The 23,056-nt window shown below is 46.0% G+C and overlaps 1 protein-coding gene across 1 annotated transcript in view; it reads right to left on the minus strand.

Moving 5' to 3' along the window:
• The window catches only part of LOC129841810 (anoctamin-1-like), a 224,328-nt gene that overhangs the window by 102,955 nt on the left and 98,317 nt on the right, over positions 1-23,056 (minus strand). The window contains exons 12-15 of the mRNA XM_055910096.1: positions 22,333-22,493; positions 18,346-18,428; positions 9,975-10,052; positions 7,244-7,303 (exon numbers count right to left, since the gene is read on the minus strand). Coding sequence (XP_055766071.1) covers positions 7,244-7,303; positions 9,975-10,052; positions 18,346-18,428; positions 22,333-22,493 — 382 coding nt within the window. The remainder of the gene's footprint in view (positions 1-7,243; positions 7,304-9,974; positions 10,053-18,345; positions 18,429-22,332; positions 22,494-23,056) is intronic.

Below are 23,056 nucleotides of genomic sequence, written 5' to 3' on the forward strand. Positions count from 1 at the left end.
AGAGTCCACAGCAGCAAGAGCGACATCATTGATGTATACAGAGAAAAGAGTCGGCCCGAGAATTGAACCCTGTGGCACCCCCATAGAGACTGCCGGAGGTCCGGACAACAGGCCCTCCAATTTGAAGCACCGAACTTATTCTGAAAAGTAGTTGGTGAACCAGGCGAGGCAGACATACTGACAGGGTTACAGTTGGACTCGCACTGACAGGGTTACTGTTAGAGTTACTGACAGGGTTACTGTTAGAGTTACTGACAGGGTTACTGTTAGAGTTACAGACAGGGTTACGGTTAGAGTTACAGACAGGGTTACGGTTAGAGTTACAGACAGGGTTACGGTTAGAGTTACAGACAGGGTTAAGGTTAGAGTTACACTGACAGGGTTAAGGTTAGAGTTACAGACAGGGTTACGGTTAGAGTTACAGACAGGGTTACGGTTAGAGTTACAGACAGGGTTACGGTTACAGTTACAGACAGGGTTACGGTTAGAGTTACAGACAGGGTTACGGTTAGAGTTACAGACAGGGTTACGGTTAGAGTTACAGACAGGGTTACGGTTAGAGTTACTGACAGGGTTACGGTTGGAGTTACTGACAGGGTTACTGTTAGAGTTACAGACAGGGTTACGGTTAGAGTTACAGACAGGGTTAGACTCACACTGACAGGGTTAGACTCACACTGACAGGGTTAGACTCATACTGACAGGGTTAGACTCACACTGACAGGGTTAGACTCACACTGACAGGGTTAGACTCACACTGACAGGGTTAGACTCACACTGACAGGGTTAGACTCATACTGACAGGGTTAGACTCATACTGACAGGGTTAGACTCATACTGACAGGGTTAGACTCACACTGACAGGGATAGACTCATACTGACAGGGTTAGCCTCATACTGACAGGGTTAGACTCACACTGACAGGGTTAGACTCACACTGACAGGGTTAGACTCACACTGACAGGGTTAGACTCACACTGACAGGGTTAGACTCATACTGACAGGGTTAGACTCATACTGACAGGGTTAGACTCACACTGACAGGGTTAGACTCACACTGACAGGGTTAGACTCACACTGACAGGGTTAGACTCATACTGACAGGGTTAGACTCATACTGACAGGGTTAGACTCACACTGACAGGGTTAGACTCACACTGACAGGGTTAGACTCACACTGACAGGGTTAGACTCACACTGACAGGGTTAGACTCACACTGACAGGGTTAGACTCACACTGACAGGGTTAGACTCACACTGACAGGGTTAGACTCACACTGACAGGGTTAGACTCATACTGACAGGGTTAGACTCATACTGACAGGGTTAGACTCACACTGACAGGGTTAGACTCACACTGACAGGGTTAGACTCACACTGACAGGGTTAGACTCATACTGACAGGGTTAGACTCATACTGACAGGGTTAGACTCACACTGATAGGGTTAGACTCACACTGACAGGGTTAGACTCACACTGACAGGGTTAGACTCATACTGACAGGGTTAGACTCACACTGACAGGGTTAGACTCATACTGACAGGGATAGACTCGTACTGACAGGGTTAGACTCACACTGACAGGGTTAGACTCATAATATTTTTTTTCCAAGATGTCGTAGCAGTCAGACGTCCTTTGTCCTCGTCTTGTCCCGTGTATATATATTTTATATATTTTTATCTTTTTCTTCGTATATTTTTGTATATATTTTTTTCTAAAAACTCAACTTCAAAACACTCTCCTGCAACCTGCCTCACCAAATGTGGTGCGGATCTGTTTATTTTCAAAAGTATTATTCACCTCGTATCCGAAATCCACAACAGAAGCTAGCCAGAAGTTAGCCAGCTCACTAGCTAACGTTAGTATTCAGTATTCAGCTAACCACGGCTAGCGGTCATCAGCTATCCTTTAGCTCGGAAAGCTATCACCAGTTTTGTACAACGCGACTCAGACCAGAGCATACCGGACCTATTTTCTCTCCATATGCCCGGATTTCTACCGCAAGCTCTGGACATTTACACCTGGATCTTGCAGCTAACTAGCTGCTATTCGAGTGAATATTGGCTAACGTTGATTCCGGAGCAAACACCAATTATTCCGTAGCAAACCAGCTGAAGAGTTGCATCAGCCACTCCTGGGCTACAATCACCTATCCGGACCTGTTTTACTGCCGATGCGGAGCCCCTCCGGGCCTTCATGACTGGAATACCGACGTTATCTGCCCGATGGAGTTATTCAACTGGCCCCGCCATCGCGACGTAACCTGATCGCCCATCTGCTAACTGCGGCCCGCTAATCGTTAGCTGTCTTGAGCATATCGGCTGCTATCTGAACTGGTCTATCGAACAATCTTCTTTGGTCACTATAACTATTTTTTCAATTTGATTGGTCCCACTACCACATGGAACCCCACCAATCAACCGACGGAAACGCACGGGGTGGCTAAAAACAGACCTTCATCTTCTGCTAGCTTGCTACCCATGGCTCGGCTAGCTGCCTGAATCGCCGTGACCCCAACCATCCTCACTACTCACTGGACCCTTATGATCACTTGGCTAAGCATGCCTCTCCTTAATGTCAATATGCCTTGTCAATTGCTGTTCTGGTTAGTGTTTATCAGCTTATTTCACTGTAGAGCCTATAGCCCTGCTCATTATACCTTATCCAACCCTTCAGTTCCACCACCCGCACATGCGATGACATCACCTGGTTTCAATGATGTTTCTAGAGACAATATATCTTTCATCATCACTCAATGCCTAGGTTTACCTCCACTGTATTTACATCCTACCATACCTTTGTCTGTACATTATTCCTTGAAGCTATTTTATCACCCTCAGAAACCTGCTCTTTTTACTCTGTTCCGATGTCCTAGACGTCCAATTCTCATAGCTTTTAGCCATACCCTTATCCTACTCCTCCTCTATGCCTCTCCTCTGTGCCTCTGGCGATGTAGAGGTGAATCCAGGCCCTGCAGCGCCTAGCTCCACTCCTATTCCCCAGGCGTTCTCTTTTGATGACTTCTGTAACCGTAAAAGCCTTGGTTTCAGGCATGTTAACATTAGAAGCCTCCTCCCTAAGTTTGTTTTATTCACTGCTTTAGCTCACTCTGCCAACCCGGATGTCTTAGCCGTGTCTGAATCCTGGCTTAGGAAGACCACCAATAACTCTGAAATCTCCATCCCTAACTACAACATTTTCAGACAAGATAGAACGGCCAAAGGGGGCGGTGTTGCAATCTACTGCAAGGATTGCCTGCAGAGTTCTGTCCTACTATCCAGGTCTGTACCCAAACAATTTGAACTTCTACTTTTAAAAATCCACTTCTCTAAAAACAAGTCTCTCACCGTTGCCACCTGCTATAGACCACCCTCTGCCCCCAGCTGTGCTCTGGACACCATATGTGAACTGATTGCCCCCCATCTATCTTCAGAGCTCGTGCTGCTAGCTGACCTAAACTGTGACATGCTTAACACCCCGGCCATCCTACAATCTAAGCTTGATGCCCTCAATCTCACACAAATTGTCAATGAACCTACCAGGTACAACCCCAAAGCCGTAAACACGGGCACCCTCATAGATATCACCCTAACCAACTTGCCCTCTAAATACACCTCTGCTGTTTTCAACCAAGATCTCAGCGATCACTGCCTCATTGCCTGCATCCGTAATGGGTCAGCGGTCAAACGACCTTCACTCATCACTATCAAACGCTCCCTGAAACACTTCAGCGAGCAGGCCTTTCTGATCGACCTGGCCGAGGTATCTTGGAAGGATATTGACCTCATCCCATCAGTAGAGGATGCCAGGTTATTCTTTAAAAATGCCTTCCTCACCATCTTAAATAAGCATGCCCCATTCAAGAAATTTAGAACCAGGAACAGATACAGCCCTTGGTTCTCTCCAGACCTGACTGCCCTTAACCAGTATTAGCATCAAATAGCCCCCGCGATATGCAACTTTTCAGGGAAGTCAGGAACCAATATACACAGGCAGTTAGGAAAGCTGAGGCTAGCTTTTTCAAACAGAAATTTGCATCCTGTAGCATAAATTAACAAAAGTGTTTGGACACTGTAAAGTCCATGGAGAATAAGAGCACCTCCTCCCAGCTGCCAACTGCACTGAGGCTAGGAAACACTGTCACCACTGATAAATCTATAATAATCCCTAATTTCAATAAGCATTTTTCTACGGCTGGCCATGCTTTCCACCTAGCTACTCCTACACGGGCCAACAGCTCTGCACCCCTGCAGCAACTTGCCCAAGCCTCCCCCATTTCTCCTTCACCCAAATCCAGACCCCTACAAATCAGCCGGGCTAGACAATCTGGATCCTCTATTTCTAAAATTATCCACCAAAATAGTTGCATCCCCTATTACTAGCCTGTTCAACCTCTCTTTCGTATCGTCTTAGATCCACAAAGATTGGAAAGCTGCCGCAGTCATCCCCCTCTTCAAAGGGGGAGACACTCTAGACCCAAAATGTTATAGACCTATATCTATCCTACCCTGCCTTTCTAAGGTCTTCGAAAGCCAAGTTAACAAACAGATCACCGACCATTTCGAATCCCACCGTACCTTCTCCGCTATGCAATCTGGTTTCAGAGCTGGTCATGGGTGCACCTCAGCCACGCTCAAGGTCCTAAACGATATCTTAACCGCCATCGATAAGAAACAATACTGTGCAGACATCTTCATTGACCTGGCCAAGGCTTTCGACTCTGTCAATCACCACATCCTCATCGGCAGACTCAACAGCCTTGGTTTCTCAAATGATTGCCTCGCCTGGTTCACCAACTACTTCTCGACAGAGTTCAGTGTGTCAACTCGGAGGGCCTGTTGTCCGGACCTCTGGCAGTCTCTATGGGGGTGCCACAAGGTTCAATTCTCGGGGCGACTCTCTTCTCTATATACATCAATGATGTCGATCTTGCTGCTGGTGACTCTCTGATCCACCTCTACGCAGACGACACCATTTTGTAAATTTGTTGCCCTTCTTTGGACACTGTTAACAACCCTCCAGACCAGCTTCAATACCATACAACTCTCCTTCTGTGGCCTCCAACTGTTCTTAAAAACAAGTAAAACTAAATGCATGCTCAACCGATCGCTGCCTGCAACCTGCCCGCCTGTCCAACATCACTGCTCTGGACGGTTCTGACTTAGAATATGTGGACAACTACAAATACCTAGGTGTCTGGTTAGACTATAAACTCTCCTTCCAGACTCACATTAAGCATCTCCAATCCAAAGTTAAATCTAGAATTGGTTTCCTATTGCGCCACAAAGCATCCTTCACCCATGCTGCCAAACATACCCTCGTAAAACTGACCATCTTACCGATCCTCGACTTCGGCGATGTCATTTACAAAATATACTCCAACACCCTACTCAATAAATTGGATGCAGTCTATCACAGTGCCATCCGTTTTGTCACCAAAGCCCAATATACTACCCACCACTGCGACCTTTGCGCTCTCGTTGGCTGGCCTTCGCTTCTTACTCGTCGCCAAACCCACTGGCTCCAGGTCATCTACAAGACCCTGCTAGGTAAAGTCCCCCCTTATCTCTGCTCACCATAGCAGCACCCACCCGTAGCACCCGTTCTAGCAGGTATATCTCACTTGTCACCCCCAAAGCCAATTCCTCCTTTGGAGGAATCTCCTCTCCTTCCAGTTCTCTGCTGCCATTGACTGGAACGAACTACAAAAATCTCTGAAACTGGAAACACTTATCTCCCTCACTAACTTTAAGCACCAGCTGTCAGAGCAGCTCACATATCACTGCACCTGTACATAGCCCATCTATAAATAGCCAAAACTACCTCTTCCCCTACTGTATTTATTTATTTTGCTCCTTTGCACCCCAGTATTGTATTATTGACTGTATGTTTGTTTTACTCCATGTGTAACTCTGTGTTGTTATATGTGTCGAACTGCTTTGCTTTATCTTGGCCAGGTCACCGATGTAAATGAGAACTTGTTCTCAATTTGCCTACCTGGTTAAATAAAGGGGAAATAAAAATAAAAAATAAAAATATTGACAGGGTTAGACTCATACAGACAGGTTTAGGGTTAAGGTTAGACTCATACAGACAGCGTTAGGGTTAGACGCATACTGACACGGAAATCATCTGGCTGTTTACAGAAAGCCTCAACATCTCTCTAGCTAGTCTACCTTCTCTCTCTATATATAATCTGAGGTAATCTGCGGAAGGTAAGCAGCTTTTGGCTAAACCAACCAGAGCAGGGGTTCCCACACACACGCACGCACACACACACGCACACACACACACACACACACCCCCCCACACACACACGCATGTACACACACACACAGGTTTTATTTACTAAACTGCAGTTAAGCCTTAGCATTAGCATCCTTCAGTTCAAAACAATGGAAGCTTTGTTAGCATCCTTCAGTTCAAAACAATGGAAGCTCTGTTAGCATCCTTCAGATAAAAACACCGGAAGCTCTGTTAGCATCCTTCAGATAAAAACAATGGAAGCTCTGTTAGCATGCTTCAGATAAAAACACCGGAAGCTCTGTTAGCATGGTTCAGATAAAAACAATGGAAGCTCTGTTAGCATGCTTCAGATAAAAACACCGGAAGCTCTGTTAGCATCCTTCAGATAAAAACAATGGAAGCTCCCTCCCTCCCTCCCTCTTTCTCTCTCTCCTTCCATTCCTCCCTCCCTCTCCCCTTCCCTCTTTTTCCATTCCTCCCTCCCTCCCTCCATTACTTCATTCCTCCCCTTCCATTCCTCCCATCCTCCCTCCCTCTCTCTCCTTCCCTCTCTCCTTCCATTCCTCCCTCCCTCTCCCCTTCCCTCTCTTTCCATTCCTCCCTCCCTCTCCCCTTCCCTCTCTTTCCATCCCCCCCTCCCTCTCCCCTTCCCTCTCTTTCCATCCCCCCCTCCCTCCCTCCCTCCCTCCCTCCCTCCCCTCTCTTTCCATTCCTCCCTCCCTCTCCCCTTCCCTCTCTTTCCATTCCTCCCTCCCTCTCCCCTTCCCTCTCTTTCCATTCCCCCCCTCCCTCCCTCCCTCCCTCCCTCCCTCCCTCCCTCCCTCCCTCCCTCCCTCTCCCTTTCCATTCCTCCATCCATTCCTTCATTCCTCCCCTTCCATTCCTCCCTCCCTCCCTCTCCCTCTCCCCTTCCCTCTCTTTCCATTCCTCCCTCCCTCCATCCATTCCTTCATTCCTCCCCTTCCATTCCTCCCTCTCTCTGTCCATCAGTTGTACCTGTGAGAGCATCTTGTCCTTCTCTCCCTCCTCTGCTTCGCCATACCCCACTCCACCCAGCTGCAAATAATGGAATTCATAATGTCATCACACAGACACACGCACGCACAAACACACATTAATGGAGCTAAGCTGTCTTTGTGAGTCAATTTGATTTTGTATACCAATCTTTCACAATACACACCTGAATACTAACACACACCTGTATACTAACACACATCTGTACACTAACACACAATACACATCATATATACCTACAGTACCAGTCAAAAGTTTGGAGACACCTACTCATTCAAGGGTTCTTCTTTATTTTACTATTGTCTACATTGTAGAATAGTGAAGACATCAAAACTATGAAATAACACACATGGAACCATGTAGCAATCAAAAAAGTGTTAAACCAATCAAAATACATTTTATATTTGAGATTATTCAAAGTAGCCACCCTTTGCCTTGATGACATCTTTGCACACTCTTGACATTCTCTCAACCAGCTTCATGAGGTAGTCACCTGGAATGCATTCCAATTGGTAGGTGTGCCTTCTTTCCTTCCTTAATGCGTTTGAGCCAATCAGTTGTGTTGTGACACATTGGTGGTGGTGGTGGTCGGGGGGGGGGGGGGGGGGGGTGTAATACAGAAGATAGCCCTATTTGGTAAAAGACCAAGTCCCTATTATGGCAAGAACAGCTCAAATAAGCAAAGAGAAATAAAAGTCTACCATTACTTTAAGACATGAAGGTCAGTCAATCCAGACAATGTCAAGAACCTTGAAAGTTTCTTCAGTCGCAAAAAAAATCAAGCGCTATGATGAAACTGGCTCTCATGAGGACCGCCACAGGAATGGAAGACCCAGAGTTACTTCTGCTGAAGCTGGTTGAAAGAATGTCAAGAGTGAGCAAAGCTATCATCAAAACAAAGGGTGGCTATTTGAGCAATCTGAAATCTAAAATATATTTTGATTTGTTTAACACTTTTTTGGTTAGTACATAATTCCATATGTGTTGTTTTTTTACAATGTAGAAAATAGTAAAAATAAAGAAAAACCTTTGAATGAGTAGGTGTTCTAAAACTTTTGACCGGTAGTGTAGCTCTATCTATAAATATATATCTATATCTATTTATCTATGTCTATGTACAGTGCCTTGCAAAAGTATTTATTCCCCTTGGCATTTTTCCTATTTTGTTGCGTTACAACCCGTAATTTAAATAGCTTTTTATTTGGATTTCATGTAATGGACATACACAAAATAGTCAAAATAGGTGAAGCGAAATGAAAAAAATTACTTGTTTAAAAAACAAATCAAAAACAAAAAGTGGTGTGTGCATATCTATTCACCCCTTTTGCTATGAAGCCCCTAAATAAGATCTGGTGCAACCAATTACCTTCAGAAGTCACATAATTAGTTATAAAGTGCACCTGTGTGCAATTTAAGTGTCACATGATCTGTCCCATGATCTCAGTATATACACTGTATATATACACACACCTGTTCTGAAAGTCCCCAGAGTCTGCAACACCGCTAAGCAAGGGGGCACTACCAAGCAAGAGGCACCATGAAAACCAAAGCGCTCTCCAAACAGGTCAGGGACAAAGTTGTGGAGAAGTACAGATCAGAGTTGGGTTATGAAAAAAATTATCAGAAACTTAACATCCCACGGAGCACCATTAAATCCATTATTTAACAAATTTAAGAATATGGCACCACAACAAACCTGCCAAGAGAGGGCTGCCCACCAAAACTCACATACCAGGCAAGGAAGGCATTAATCAGAGAGGCAACAAAGAGACCAAAGATAACCCTGAAGGAGCTGCAAAGCTCCACAGCTGAGATTGGAGTATCTGTCCATAGGACCACTTTAAGCCGTACACTCCACAGAGCTGGGCTTTACAGAAGAGCGGCCAGAAAAAAAGCCATTGCCAAAAGGCATGTGGGAAACTCCCCAAACATATGGAAGAAGGTACTCAGGTCAGATGAGACTAAAGTTGAGTTTTTTGGCCATCAAGATAAACGCTATGTCTGGCGCAAACCCAACACCTCTCATCACCACGAGAACACCACCATGTTTTTCATCGGCAGGGACTGGGAAACTGGTCAGAATTGAAGGAATGATGGATGGCGCTAAATACAGGGAAATTCTTGAGGGAAACCTGTTTAAGTCTTCCAGAGATGTGAGACTGGGACGGAGGTTCACCTTCCAGCAGGACAATGATCCTAAGCATACTGCTAATGCAACACTCGAGTGGTTTATAGGGAAACATTTAAATGTATTGGAATGGCCTAGTCAAATCCCAGACCTCAATCCAATTGAGAATCTGTAGTGTGACTTAAAGATTGCTGTACACCAGCGGAACCCATCCAACTTGAAGGAGCTGGAGCAGTTTTACCTTGAAGAATTGGCAACAATCCCAGTGGCTAGATGTACCAAGCTTATAGAGACATACCCCAAGAGACTTGCAACTGTAATTGCTGAAAAAGGAGGCTCTACAAAGTAGATTATGCACGCTCAAGTTCTGTTTTTTGTCTTATTTCTTGCTTGTTTCACAATAAAAAATATTTTGCCTTTTCAAAGTGGTAGGCATGTTGTGTAAATCAAATGATACAACCCCCCCAAAAAAAATCTATTTTAATTCCAGGTTGTAAGGCAACAAAATCTGAAAAATGCCAAGGGAGTTGAATACTTTCGCAAGCCACTGTAACTCTCTATCTATATAGATATTATAATAAATACCTCACTCCTCCTTTTTGCTCCTCTCTTATTCCGTCTCTTCTCTTGTAGGATTTGATCATACTCTGGCCTGGGGGTTTCCTGAGACACACAAACAAACACACTGAAGGCACACAAACACATAGACAATATATACTGTATCTCACACTATGATCACTAAAAGGTGCAACAATGACATCTAGTTAATTATCCATTTATAGATCAAACATGCTCAGTTAAAGATACATTTTTTATTTAACTAGGCAAGTCAGTTTAGAACAAATTCTTATTTATAATGACGGCCTACTCCGGCCAAACCCGGACGACGCTGGGCCAATTGTGCGCCGCCCTATGGGACTCCCAATTACGACCGGTTGTGATACAGCCCGGGATCGGACCCGGATCTGTAGTGACACTTCTAGCATTGCGTTGCAGTGCCTTAGACCCTTGCGCCACTCAGGATCCCCAAAGATAATAGATAAATAAGGTAAAAAATGCCCATTGACAGATAATCAGGTAAATTAAATCAAACTTTATTTGTCACGTGCGCCGGATACAACATGTGTAGACCGTACTGTGAAATGCTTACTTACAAGCCCTTATCCAACACTACATTTCAAGAAAGAGTTAAGAAAATATTGACCAAACAATCTAAAGTCAAAAATAATAAAAAGATGCACAATAAAATAATAACAAGACTAAATACATGGGGTTCCCAAGTCAATGTGCGGGTATAGTTAGTCAAGGGTTAGGGTTAGGGTTCAATGTGGGGGTATAGTTAGTCAAGGGTTAGGGTTAGGGTTCAATGTGGGGGTATAGTTAGTCAAGGGTTAGGGTTAGGGGTAAATGTGGGGGTATAGTTAGTCAAGGGTTAGGGTTAGGGTTCAATGTGGGGGTATAGTTAGTCAAGGGTTAGGGTTCAATGTGGGGGTATAGTTAGTCAAGGGTTAGGGTTAGGGGTCAATGTGGGGGTATAGTTAGTCAAGGGTTAGGGTTAGGGTTCAATGTGGGGGTATAGTTAGTCAAGGGTTAGGGTTCAATGTGGGGGTATAGTTAGTCAAGGGTTAGGGTTAGGGGTCAATGTGGGGGTATAGTTAGTCAAGGGTTAGGGTTAGGGTCAATGTGGGGGTATAGTTAGTCAAGGGTTAGGGTTAGGGTTCAATGTGGGGGTATAGTTAGTCAAGGGTTAGGGTTAGGGGTCAATGTGGGGGTATAGTTAGTCAAGGGTTAGGGTTAGGGTTCAATGTGGGGGTATAGTTAGGGTTCAATGTGGGGGTATAGTTAGTCAAGGGTTAGGGTTAGGGGTCAATGTGGGTTTACAGTTAGTCAAGGGTTAGGGTTAGGGTTACATGTAGGTAGGGGTCAATGTGGGGGTATAGTTAGTCAAGGGTTAGGGTTAGGGTTCAATGTGGGGATATAGTTAGTCAAGGGTTAGGGTTAGGGGTAAATGTGGGGGTATAGTTAGTCAAGGGTTAGGGGTCAATGTGGGGGTATAGTTAGTCAAGGGTTAGGGTTCAATGTGGGGGTATAGTTAGTCAAGGGTTAGGGGTCAATGTGGGGGTATAGTTAGTCAAGGGTTAGGGTTATTATTTTTTTTTTTTTCACCTTTATTTAACCAGGTAGGCTAGTTGAGAACAAGTTCTCATTTGCAACTGCGACCTGGCCAAGATAAAGCATAGCAGTGTGAACAGACAACAACACAGAGTTACACATGGAGTAAACAATAAACAAGTCAATAACATGGTAGAAAAAAAGAGAATCTATATACAATGGGTTCAAGGGTTAGGGTTCAATGTGGGGGTTAGTTAGTCAAGGGTTAGGGTTAGGGGTCAATGTGGGGGTATAGTTAGTCAAGGGTTAGGGTTAGGGGTCAATGTGGGGGTATAGTTAGTCAAGGGTTAGGGTTAGGGTTCAATGTGGGGGTATATTTAGTCAAGGGTTAGGGTTAGGGTTCAATGTGGGGATATAGTTAGTCAAGGGTTAGGGTTAGGGGTCAATGTGGGGGTATAGTTAGTCAAGGGTTATGGTTAGGGTTACATGTGGGGGTATAGTTAGGGTTCAATGTGGGGGTATAGTTAGTCAAGGGTTAGGGTTAGGGTTCAATGTGGGGGTATAGTTAGTCAAGGGTTAGGGTTAGGGTTCAATGTGGGGGTATAGTTAGTCAAGGGTTAGGGTTAGGGTTCAATGTGGGGGTATAGTTAGTCAAGGGTTAGGGTTCAATGTGGGGGTATAGTTAGTCAAGGGTTAGGGTTAGGGTTCAATGTGGGGGTATAGTTAGTCAAGGGTTAGGGTTTTGGTCAATGTGGGGGTATAGTTAGTCAAGGGTTAGGGTTAGGGTTACATGTGGGGGTATAGTTAGGGTTCAATGTGGGGGTATAGTTAGTCAAGGGTTAGGGTTAGGGTTCAATGTGGGGGTATAGTTAGTCAAGGGTTAGGGTTAGGGTTCAATGTGGGGATATAGTTAGTCAAGGGTTAGGGTTCAATGTGGGGGTATAGTTAGTCAAGGGTTAGGGTTAGGGGTCAATGTGGGGGTATAGTTAGGGTTCAATGTGGGGGTATAGTTAGTCAAGGGTTAGGGTTAGGGGTCAATGTGGGGGTATAGTTAGTCAAGGGTTAGGGTTAGGGTTCAATGTGGGGGTATAGTTAGTCAAGGGTTAGGGTTAGGGTTCAATGTGGGGGTATAGTTAGGGGTCAATGTGGGGGTATAGTTAGGGTTCAATGTGGGAGTATAGCTAGTCAAGGGTTAGGGTTAGGGTTAGGGTCAATGTGGGGGTATAGTTAGTCAAGGGTTAGGGGTCAATGTGGGGGTATAGTTAGTCAAGGGTTAGGGTTAGGGTTCAATGTGGGGGTATAGTTAGTCAAGGGTTAGGGTTAGGGGTCAATGTGGGGGTATAGTTAGTCAAGGGTTAGGGTTAGGGTTCAATGTGGGGGTATAGTTAGTCAAGGGTTAGGGTTAGGGTTCAACGTGGGGGTATAGTTAGTCAAGGTATTTTGTACATGTAGGTAGGGGTCAATGTGGGGGTATAGTTAGTCAAGGGTTAGGGTTAGGGTTCAATGTGCGGGTATAGTTAGTCAAGGTATTTTGTACATGTAGGTAGGGGTCAATGTGGGGGTATAGTTAGTCAAGGTATTTTGTACATGTAGGTAGGGGTCAATGTGGGGGTATAGTTAGTCAAGGTATTTTGTACATGTAGGTAGGGATCAATGTGCGGGTATAGTTAGTCAAGGTATTTTGTACATGTAGGTAGGGGTGAAGAGACTATGCATAGATAATAAACAGCGAGTAGCAGCAGTGTAAAAACGGTAATAGTCCGGGTGGCCATTTGATACATTTTGGGGGTAGAAGCTGTTAAGGAGCTGTCACGGCTGTCGCCAGTGGAAGAAGGTGAGGACGCAGCGTGGTAAGTGTTCGTCATTTTTATGGAAAAACTGAACACTACAAAATAACAAAGTGACAACCATGAAGCTAATCAACAATCGTGCTGACACAAACACTACACATAAACAATCACCCACAACTCACAATGACATAACAGGCTACCTAAATATGGTTCCCAATCAGAGACAACGAAAAACACCTGCCTCTGATTGAGAACCATATCAGGCCAAAAACATAGAAATAGACAAACCAGACATACAACATAGAATGCCCCTTCAGATCACACCCTGACCAAACAAAACATAAAACACACAAATTAAACTATGGTCAGGGCGTGACAGGAGCCTTTTGGTCCTAGACTTGGCACTCCGGTACCGCTTGACGTGTGGTAGCAGAGAGAACAGTCTATGACGTGGGTGACTGAAATCTGACAATTTTTGTGCTTTCCTCTGACACCGCCAAATATATAGGTCCTGGATGGCAGGAAGCTTTGCCCCAGTGATGTACTGGGCCGTACGCACTACCCTCTGTAGTGCCTTACGGTCAGATGTCAAGCAGTTGACAAACCAGGCAGTGATGCAACCAGTCAGGATGTTCTCGATGGTGCAGCTGTAGAACTTTTTGAGGATCTGGGGACCCATGCCAAATCTTTTCAGTCTCCTGAGGGGGAAAAGGTGTTGTCGTGCCCTCTTCACGATTGTCTTGGTTTGTTTGGACCATGACAGTTTGTCGATGATGTGGACGCCAAGGAACTTGAAATTGTCGATCTGCTCCACTACAGCCCCGTCGATGATAATGGGGGCGTGTTCGGCCCTCCCTTTCCTTTAGTCCACGATCAGCTCCTTTGACTTGCTCACGTTTTGGGGAGAGGCAAACTTAATGATGGTGTTGGAGTTGTACTTGGCCGTGCAGTCGTGGGTGAACAGGGAATAGAGGAGGGGACTAAGATAACACTCCTGAGGGGCCCCGTGTTGAGGATCAGTGTGGCAGATGTGTTGTTACCTACCTTTACCACCTGGGGGCAGCCCGTCAGGAAGTCCAGGATCCAGTTACAGAGGGAGGTGTTAAGTCCCAGGGTCCTTAGCTTAGTGATGAGCTTTGAGGGCACTATGGTGTTGAATGCTGAGCTGTAGTCAATGAATAGCGTTCTCACGTAGGTGTTCCTTTTGTCCAGGTAGGAAAGGGCAGTGTGGAGGGCAATAGAGATTGCATCATCTGTGGATCTGTTGGGGCGGTACGCAAATTGGAGTGGGTCTAGGGTTCCTGGGATAATGGTGTTGATGTGAGCCATGACCAGTCTTTCAAAGCACTTCATGGCTACAGACGTGAGTGCTACAGGTGTGTAGTCATTTAGGCAGGTTGCCTTTGTGTTCTGGGCACAGGGACTATGGTGGTCTGCTTGAAGCATGTTGGTATTACAGACTAGGAGTGCCACCTCTGGATGAGCGTTTTCCTGTTTGCTTATGGCCGTATACAGCTTGTTGAGTGCCATCTTAGTGCCAGCATCAGTTTGTGGTGGTAAATAGACAGCTACGAAAAATATAGATGAAAACTCTCTTGGTAAATACTGTGGTCTACAGCTTATCATGAGATACTCTACCTTAGGCGAGCAAAACCTTGAGACTTCCTTAATATTAGATTTTGTGCACCAGCTGTTATTTACAAATAGACAGACCACCACCCCTTGTTTTACCGGAGGCAGCTGTTCCATCTTGCCGATGGACAGAAAACCCAGCCAGCTGTATGTTATCCATGTCGTCGTTCAGCCACGACTTGGTGAAACTTAAGATATTACATTTTTTATTTTACCCGCTTTTCTCCCCAATTTCGTGGTATCCAATTGTTAGTAATTACTATCTTGCCTCATCGCTACAACTCCCGTACGGGCTCGGGAGAGACGAAGGTCGAAAGCCATGCGTCCGAACACAACCCAACCAAGCCGCACTGCTTCTTAACAGAGCGCGCCTCCAACCCGGAAGCCAGCCGCACCAATGTGTCGGAGGGAACACCATGCACCTGGCTCCCTTGGTTAGCGCGCACTGCGCCCGGCCCGGCACAGGAGTCGCTGGTGCGTGATGAGACAAGGATATCCCTACCGGCCAAACCCTCCCTAACCCAGACGACGCTAGGCCAATTGTGGTTCGCCCCACGGACCTCCCGGTCGCGGCCGGCTGCGACAGAGCCTGGGCGCGAACCCAGAGTCTCTGGTGGCGCAGCTAGCGCTGCGATGCAGTGCCCTAGACCACTGCGCCACCCGGGAGGCCAGATATTACAGTTTTTATTGTCCCGTTGGTAGGATACTCGTGATTGGAGCTCATCCATTTTGTTATCCAATGATTGCACATTGGCTAATAGGACTGATGGTAGAGGGGGATTACTCACTCACCGTCGGATCCTTACAAGGCACCCCGACCTACGTCCCCGATATCTCTGTCTCTTCTTCATGTGAATGACGGGATTTGGGCCTTGTCGGGTGTCTGAAGTAAATCCTTCGCATCCGACTCGTTAAAAAAAATCTTTGTCCAGTACGGGGTGAATAATCGCTGTTCTGATATCCAGAAGCTCTTTTCGGTCATAAGAGACGATAGCAGCAGCATTATAAGTACCGGCTGGTAGCTGAATAGCAACAATTTCACATCTATCACTCCAGTGTTAACTAGCTAAATTGTAATTTCTTCACTACTATGGCCTATTTATTGCCTTACCTCCTTATGCCATTTGCACACACTGTATATGAGCTTGCTGGAGAGAGCTGCTTCTATATTTGTTATTTTATTGGAATCCCCATTAGTTGTTACAAAAGCAACCTCTGCTCTTCATGTGGTCCACACCATGCAATAAATGCTCTATATAGTACTGCACACTTCCTTGAATTTGGTATGGATTTGGGGACTGTGAAAAGACCCCCTTTCATTCCTCCCCTTTCATTCCTCCCCTTCATTCCTCCCCTTTCATTCCTCCCCTTCATTCCTCCCCTTTCATTCCTCCCCTTCATTCCTCCCCTTCATTCCTCCCCTTTCATTCCTCCCCTTCATTCCTCCCCTTTCATTCCTCCCCTTCATTCCTCCCCTTTCATTCCTCCCCTTCATTCCTCCCCTTCATTCCTCCCCTTTCATTCCTCCCCTTCATTCCTCCCCTTTCATTCCTCCCCTTCCATTGGAAGGAATCCCTCCCTCGCCCTCTCCAGCAAGCTCACTGCTTTAACAGACCCTAAAGCAGCTCGTTATCCAGCTCACTGCTTTAACATACCCTAAAGCAGCTCGTTATCCAGCTCACTGCTTTAACAGACCCTAAAGCAGCTCGTTATCCAGCTCACTGCTTTAACAGACCCTAAAGCAGCTCGTTATCCAGCTCACTGCTTTAACAGACCCTAAAGCAGCTCGTTATCCAGCTCACTGCTTTAACAGACCCTAAAGCAGCTCGTTATCCAGCTCACTGCTTTAACAGACCCTAAAGCAGCTCGTTATCCAGCTCACTGCTTTAACAGACCCTAAATCAGCTCGTTATCCAGCTCACTGCTTTAACATACCCAGAAATAGCTCTTTATTCAGCTATCTTACCACTTTAACAGAACCTGAAGCACTTACCTATACTAATCACTGATTTAACAAACCCTGAAACAACTCTTTATACAGCTCAGCTAGCTAACTGCTTTAATAGACCTTGAAGCAGCTCTTAATCCGGCTCACTGCTTTAACAAACACTGAAGCAGCTCCTTATCCAGCTCACTGGTTTAACAAACCCTGAAATATTTATTCATCCAGCTCACTGCTTTAATTAACAAACCCTGAAATATTTATTCATCCAGCTCACTGCTTTAATTAACAAACCCTGAAATATTTATTTATCCAGCCAGCTCACTGGTTTAACAAAGCCTGAAACAGCTCGTAATCCAGCTCACTGGTTTAACAAACCCTGAAACAACTCTTTATACAGATAGCTAACTGTTTTAATAGACCTTGAAGCAGCTCTTAATCCAGCTCACTGCTTTAATTAACAAACCCTGAAATATTTATTTATCCAGCCAGCTCACTGGTTTAACAAACCCTGAAATATTTATTTATCCAGCTCACTGCTTTAACAAACCCTGAAATATTTATTTATCCAGCTCACTGCTTTAACAAATCCTGAAACAGCTCTTAATCCAGCTCACTGGTTTAACAAACCCTGAAATATTTATTTATCCAGCCAGCTCACTGGTTTAATTAACAAACCCTGAAATATTTATTTATCCAGCCAGCTCACTGCTTTAATTAACAAACCCTGAAATATTTGTTTATCCAGCCAGCTCACTGGTTTAACAAACCCTGAAATATTTGTTTATCCAGCTCACTGCTTTAACAAAGCCTGAAACAACTCTTTATACAGATAGCTAACTGTTTTAATAGACCTGGAAGCAGCTCTTAATCCGGCTCACTGCTCTAACAAACACTGAAGCAGCTCCTTATCCAGCTCACTGCTTTAACAAACCCTGAAATATTTATTTATCCAGCCAGCTCACTGGTTTAACAAAGCCTGAAATATTTATTTATTCATCCAGCTCACTGCTTTAACAAACCCTGAAATATTTATTCATCCAGCTCACTGCTTTAATTAACAAACCCTGAAATATTTATTTATCCAGCCAGCTCACTGGTTTAACAAAGCCTGAAACAGCTCTTAATCCAGCTCACTGGTTTAACAAGAAAACTCAATCTCAGGTAGGGATATTTTTTTATTTTGTTAATTTAGCAAATATTTTCTTTGAACTGCATTGTCGCTTTAGGGCTTGTAAGTAAACATTTCACGGTAAGGTCTACACCGATTGTATTCGGCGCATGTGACAAGTACAATTTGATTTGATATAGGCACGCTGCCTGAGAGATGACAGTGTGAGGTGTGGGGTGTGTGTGTGTTTTAAAAGGATAATCTGCGAAGACGATGGGCTGGTATCATTCACCTCTTGACATCATAGAGCAGCAGGTCATGACCCTAGGAACGCTAACATGCCGTTTATGTCGGTGTGTCTGGTCCTACCTCCTCGTCCTCCAGACTGGTCAGATCCCAGGCATGTTTCAGACACATCTGCCTCCTCTTCCAGTGCTCCAGGAAAAAAGCAGCTGAACACACACAAAAACATTACAAGGACCTGAAATGTATCAGAACTCTGTGGCCAAAGCCCCTAAAAGCTAGGTAGCTCAATGTATTACTAGTAAGTAGGGGCAGAGTGGGTTTAGTAGGGGCAGTACAGGGGTAGACAGGGGCAGTAGGTGGTAGGAAGGGTCAGTAGGGGGTAGGTAGGGTCAGTAGGGGGTAGGTAGGGTCAGTAGGGGGTAGGTAGGGTCAGTAGGGGGTAGGTAGGGTCAGTAGGGGGTAGGTAGGGTCAATAGGGGGTAGGTAGGGTCAATAGGGGGTAGGTAGGGTCAGTAGGGGGTAGGTAGGGTCAGTAGGGGGTATGTAGGGTCAGTAGGGGTAGGTAGGGTCAGTAGGGGGTAGGTAGGGTCAGTAGGGGGTAGGTAGGGTCAGTAGGGGGTAGGTAGGGTCAGTAGGGGGTAGGTAAGGTCAGTAGGGGGTAGGTAGGGTCAGTAGGAGGTAGATAGGGTCAGTAGGGGGTAGGTAGGGTCAGTAGGGGGTAGGTAGGGTCAATAGGGGGTAGGTAGGGTCAGTAGGGGGTAGGTAGGGTCAGTAGGGGGTAGGTAGGGTCAGTAGGGGGTAGGTAGGGTCAGTAGGGGGTAGGTAGGGTCAGTAGGGGGTAGGTAGGGTCAGTAGGGGGTAGGTAGGGTCAGTAGGGGGTAGGTAGGGTCAGTAGGGGTTAGGTAAGGACAGCAGGGTTGTAGGTAGTTGTAGTGGGGGGTAGTTAGGGGCAGTATGGGGTAGTTAGGGGCAGTAGAGGGTAGTTAGAGGGTAGGTAGGGGTAGTTAGGGGCAGTAGAGGGTAGTTATGGGAAATAGGGGTAAGGTAAGAACAGCAGGGTTGTAGGTAGTTGTAGTGGGGGGTAGTTAGGGGCAGTATGGGTTAGGTAGGGGCAGTAGAGGGTAGTTATGGGAAGTAGGGGTAAGGTAAGAACAGCAGGGTTGTAGGTAGTTGTAGTAGGGGGTAGTTAGGGGCAGTAGAGGGTAGTTATGGGCAGTAGGGGTAAGGTAAGAACAGCAGGGGTGTAGGTAGTTGTAGTGGGGGGTAGTTAGGGGCAGTATGGGTTAGGTAGGGGCAGTAGAGGGTAGTTATGGGAAATATGGGGTAGTTAGGGGCAGTATGGGGTAGTTAGGGGCAGTATGGGGTAGTTAGGGGCAGTAGAGGGTAGTTAGGGGCAGTATGGGGTAGTTAGGGGCAGTAGAGGGTAGTTATGGGAAATAGGGGTAAGGTAAGAACAGCAGGGTTGTAGGTAGTTGTAGTGGGGGGTAGTTAGGGGCAGTATGGGTTAGGTAGGGGCAGTAGGGGGTAGTTATGGGCAGTATGGGTTAGGTAGGGGCAGTAGGGGGTAGTTATGGGCAGTAGAGGGTAAGGTAAGAACAGCAGGGTTGTAGGTAGTTGTCCAAAATCCCGAATGCTGCCCCCTACCCTAGTGAAGTTAAGGAGCCTTTTGGACCTAGACTTGGCGCTCCGGTACCGCTTGCCGTTCAGTAGCGGAGAGAACAGTCTATGACTAGGGTGGCAGGTGTCTGACAATTTTTCAGGTCTTTCTCTATGGGGTAGGTAAGGATAGTAGGGGTTAGGTGTGGCAGTAGGGCGTAGGTAGGGGCATTGTAAGAGCAGTAGGGGGTAGGTATGGGCAGTAGGGGTTACGTAGATGTAGTATGTGGTCGGTAGGGACAGTAGGACGTAGGTAGGGGCAGTAGGTATTTTATTTGTTATGGATCCCCGCTAGTTCCTGCCAAGGCAGCAGCTTCTCTTCCTGGGGATCCAGCAAAATTAAGCTAGTTTATACAATTTTAAAAACATTACAATAAATTCACAGATTTCACAACACACTGTGTGCCCTCAGGCCCTACTCCACCACTACTACATATCTACAGTACAAAATCCATGTGTACATGTGTGGATAGTGCGTATGTTATCGTGTGTGTGTATGCTTGTGTTTCTTCACAGTCCCCACTGTTCTAGAAGGTGCATTTTTATCTGTTTTTAAAAATCTGATTCTACTGCTGCATCAGTTACCTGATGTGGAATAGAGTTACAAGTAGCTGTGGCTCTATGTAGTACTGTGGAATAGAGTTCCATGTAGTCATGGCTCTATGTAGTACTGTGCACCTCCCATAGTCTGTTCTGGACTGTGTCATTTCTTGTGGGGTATGCTGTGCGCCAGCAGCTCAAACAGACAGCTCGGTGAACTCAACATGTCAATTGATTGGGGCATTAGTGGGTAAATAGGGGCAGTACGGGACATTAGGGGGGTAGGTAGGGGCAGTAGAGGGGGGACAGTAAGAGGTAGTTAGGGCAGTAGGGGGTAGGTATGGGCAGGAAAGTAGTTATATACACTGCTCAAAAAAATAAAGGGAACACTTAAACAACACAATGTAACTCCAAGTCAATCACACTTCTGTGAAATCAAACTGTCCACTTAGGAAGCAACACTGATTGACAATAAATTTCACATGCTGTTGTGCAAATGGAATAGACAAAAGGTGGAAATTATAGGCAATTAGCAAGACACCCCCAATAAAGGAGTGGTTCTGCAGGTGGTGACCACAGACCACTTCTCAGTTCCTATGCTTCCTGGCTGATGTTTTGGTCACTTTTGAATGCTGGCGGTGCTTTCACTCTAGTGGTAGCATGAGACGGAGTCTACAACCCACACAAGTGGCTCAGGTAGTGCAGCTCATCCAGGATGGCACATCAATGCGAGCTGTGGCAAGAAGATTTGCTGTGTCTGTCAGCGTAGTGTCCAGAGCATGGAGGCGCTACCAGGAGACAGGCCAGTACATCAGGAGACGTGGAAGAGGCCGTAGGAGGGCAACAACCCAGCAGCAGGACCGCTACCTCCGCCTTTGTGCAAGGAGGAGCACTGCCAGAGCCCTGCAAAATGACCTCCAGCAGGCCACAAATGTGCTCAAACGGTCAGAAACAGACTCCATGAGGGTGGTATGAGGGCCCGACGTCCACAGGTGGGGGTTGTGCTTACAGTCCAACACCGTGCAGGACGTTTGGCATTTGCCAGAGAACACCAAGATTGGCAAATTCGCCACTGGCGCCCTGTGCTCTTCACAGATGAAAGCAGGTTCACACTGAGCACATGAGCACATGTGACAGACGTGACGCCGTGGAGAACGTTCTGCTGCCTGCAACATCCTCCAGCATGACCGGTTTGGCGGTAGGTCAGTCATGGTGTGGGGTGGCATTTCTTTATGGGGCCGCACAGCCCTCCATGTGCTCGCCTGACTGCCATTAGGTACCGAGATGAGATCCTCAGACCCCTTGTGAGACCATATGCTGACACCTGCACATTTGTGGCCTGCTGGAGGTCATTTTGCAGGGCTCTGGCAGTGCTCCTCTTTGCACAAAGGCGGAGGTAGCGGTCCTGCTGCTGGGTTGTTGCCCTCCTACGGCCTCCTCCACGTCTCCTGATGTACTGGCCTGTCTCCTGGTAGCGCCTCCATGCTCTGGACACTACGCTGACAGACACAGCAAACCTTCTTGCCACAGCTCGCATTGATGTGCCATTCTGGATGAGCTGCACTACCTGAGCCACTTGTGTGGGTTGTAGACTCCGTCTCATGCTACCACTAGAGTGAAAGCACCGCCAGCATTCAAAAGTGACCAAAACATCAGCCAGGAAGCATAGGAACTGAGAAGTGGTCTGTGGTCACCACCTGCAGAACCACTCCTTTATTGGGGGTGTCTTGCTAATTGCCTATAATTTCCACCTTTTGTCTATTCCATTTGCACAACAGCATGTGAAATTTATTGTCAATCAGTGTTGCTTCCTAAGTGGACAGTTTGATTTCACAGAAGTGTGATTGACTTGGAGTTACATTGTGTTGTTTAAGTGTTCCCTTTATTTTTTTTGAGCAGTGTATAGATAGATACCCCAGAGGGACATGAAGATGGCGAAGAGGGTTGTAGCTCCGTTGTCAAACAGGTAAGAGGCTCGAGTCAATGAACAGACTGAACTCAGCTTCCAGTAGTCACACACCGCATCACACAGTGGACACATCGTGAAATTCAGACTGTCATTACACATCTCCTGGCTGAAACACACAAGAATAAACCATAAACAACGCCTGAAGTAATGATTGATTATGGTAACTGACGTAATAATCGTGGTAACTGACGTATTGATCGTGGTAACTGACGTAATGATCGTGGTAACTGACGTATTGATCGTGGTAACTGACGTATTGATCGTGGTAACTGACGTATTGATCGTGGTAACTGACGTATTGATCGTGGTAACTGACGTAATGATCGTGGTAACTGACGTAATGATCGTGGTAACTGACGTAATGATCGTGGTAACTGACGTATTGATCGTGGTAACTGACATAATGATCGTGGTAACTGACGTATTGATCGTGGTAACTGACGTATTGATCGTGGTAACTGACGTAATGATCGTGGTAACTGATGTAATGATCGTGGTAACTGACGTAATGATCGTGGTAACTGACGCAATGATCGTGGTAACTGACGTATTGATCGTGGTAACTGACGTAATGATCGTGGTAACTGACGTAATGATCGTGGTAACTGACGTAATGATCGTGGTAACTGACGTAATGATCGTGGTAACTGACGTAATGATCGTGGTAAC

Source organism: Salvelinus fontinalis, unplaced genomic scaffold, assembly GCF_029448725.1.
Source record: "Salvelinus fontinalis isolate EN_2023a unplaced genomic scaffold, ASM2944872v1 scaffold_0001, whole genome shotgun sequence".
Taxonomy (NCBI): Eukaryota; Metazoa; Chordata; class Actinopteri; order Salmoniformes; family Salmonidae; genus Salvelinus; species Salvelinus fontinalis.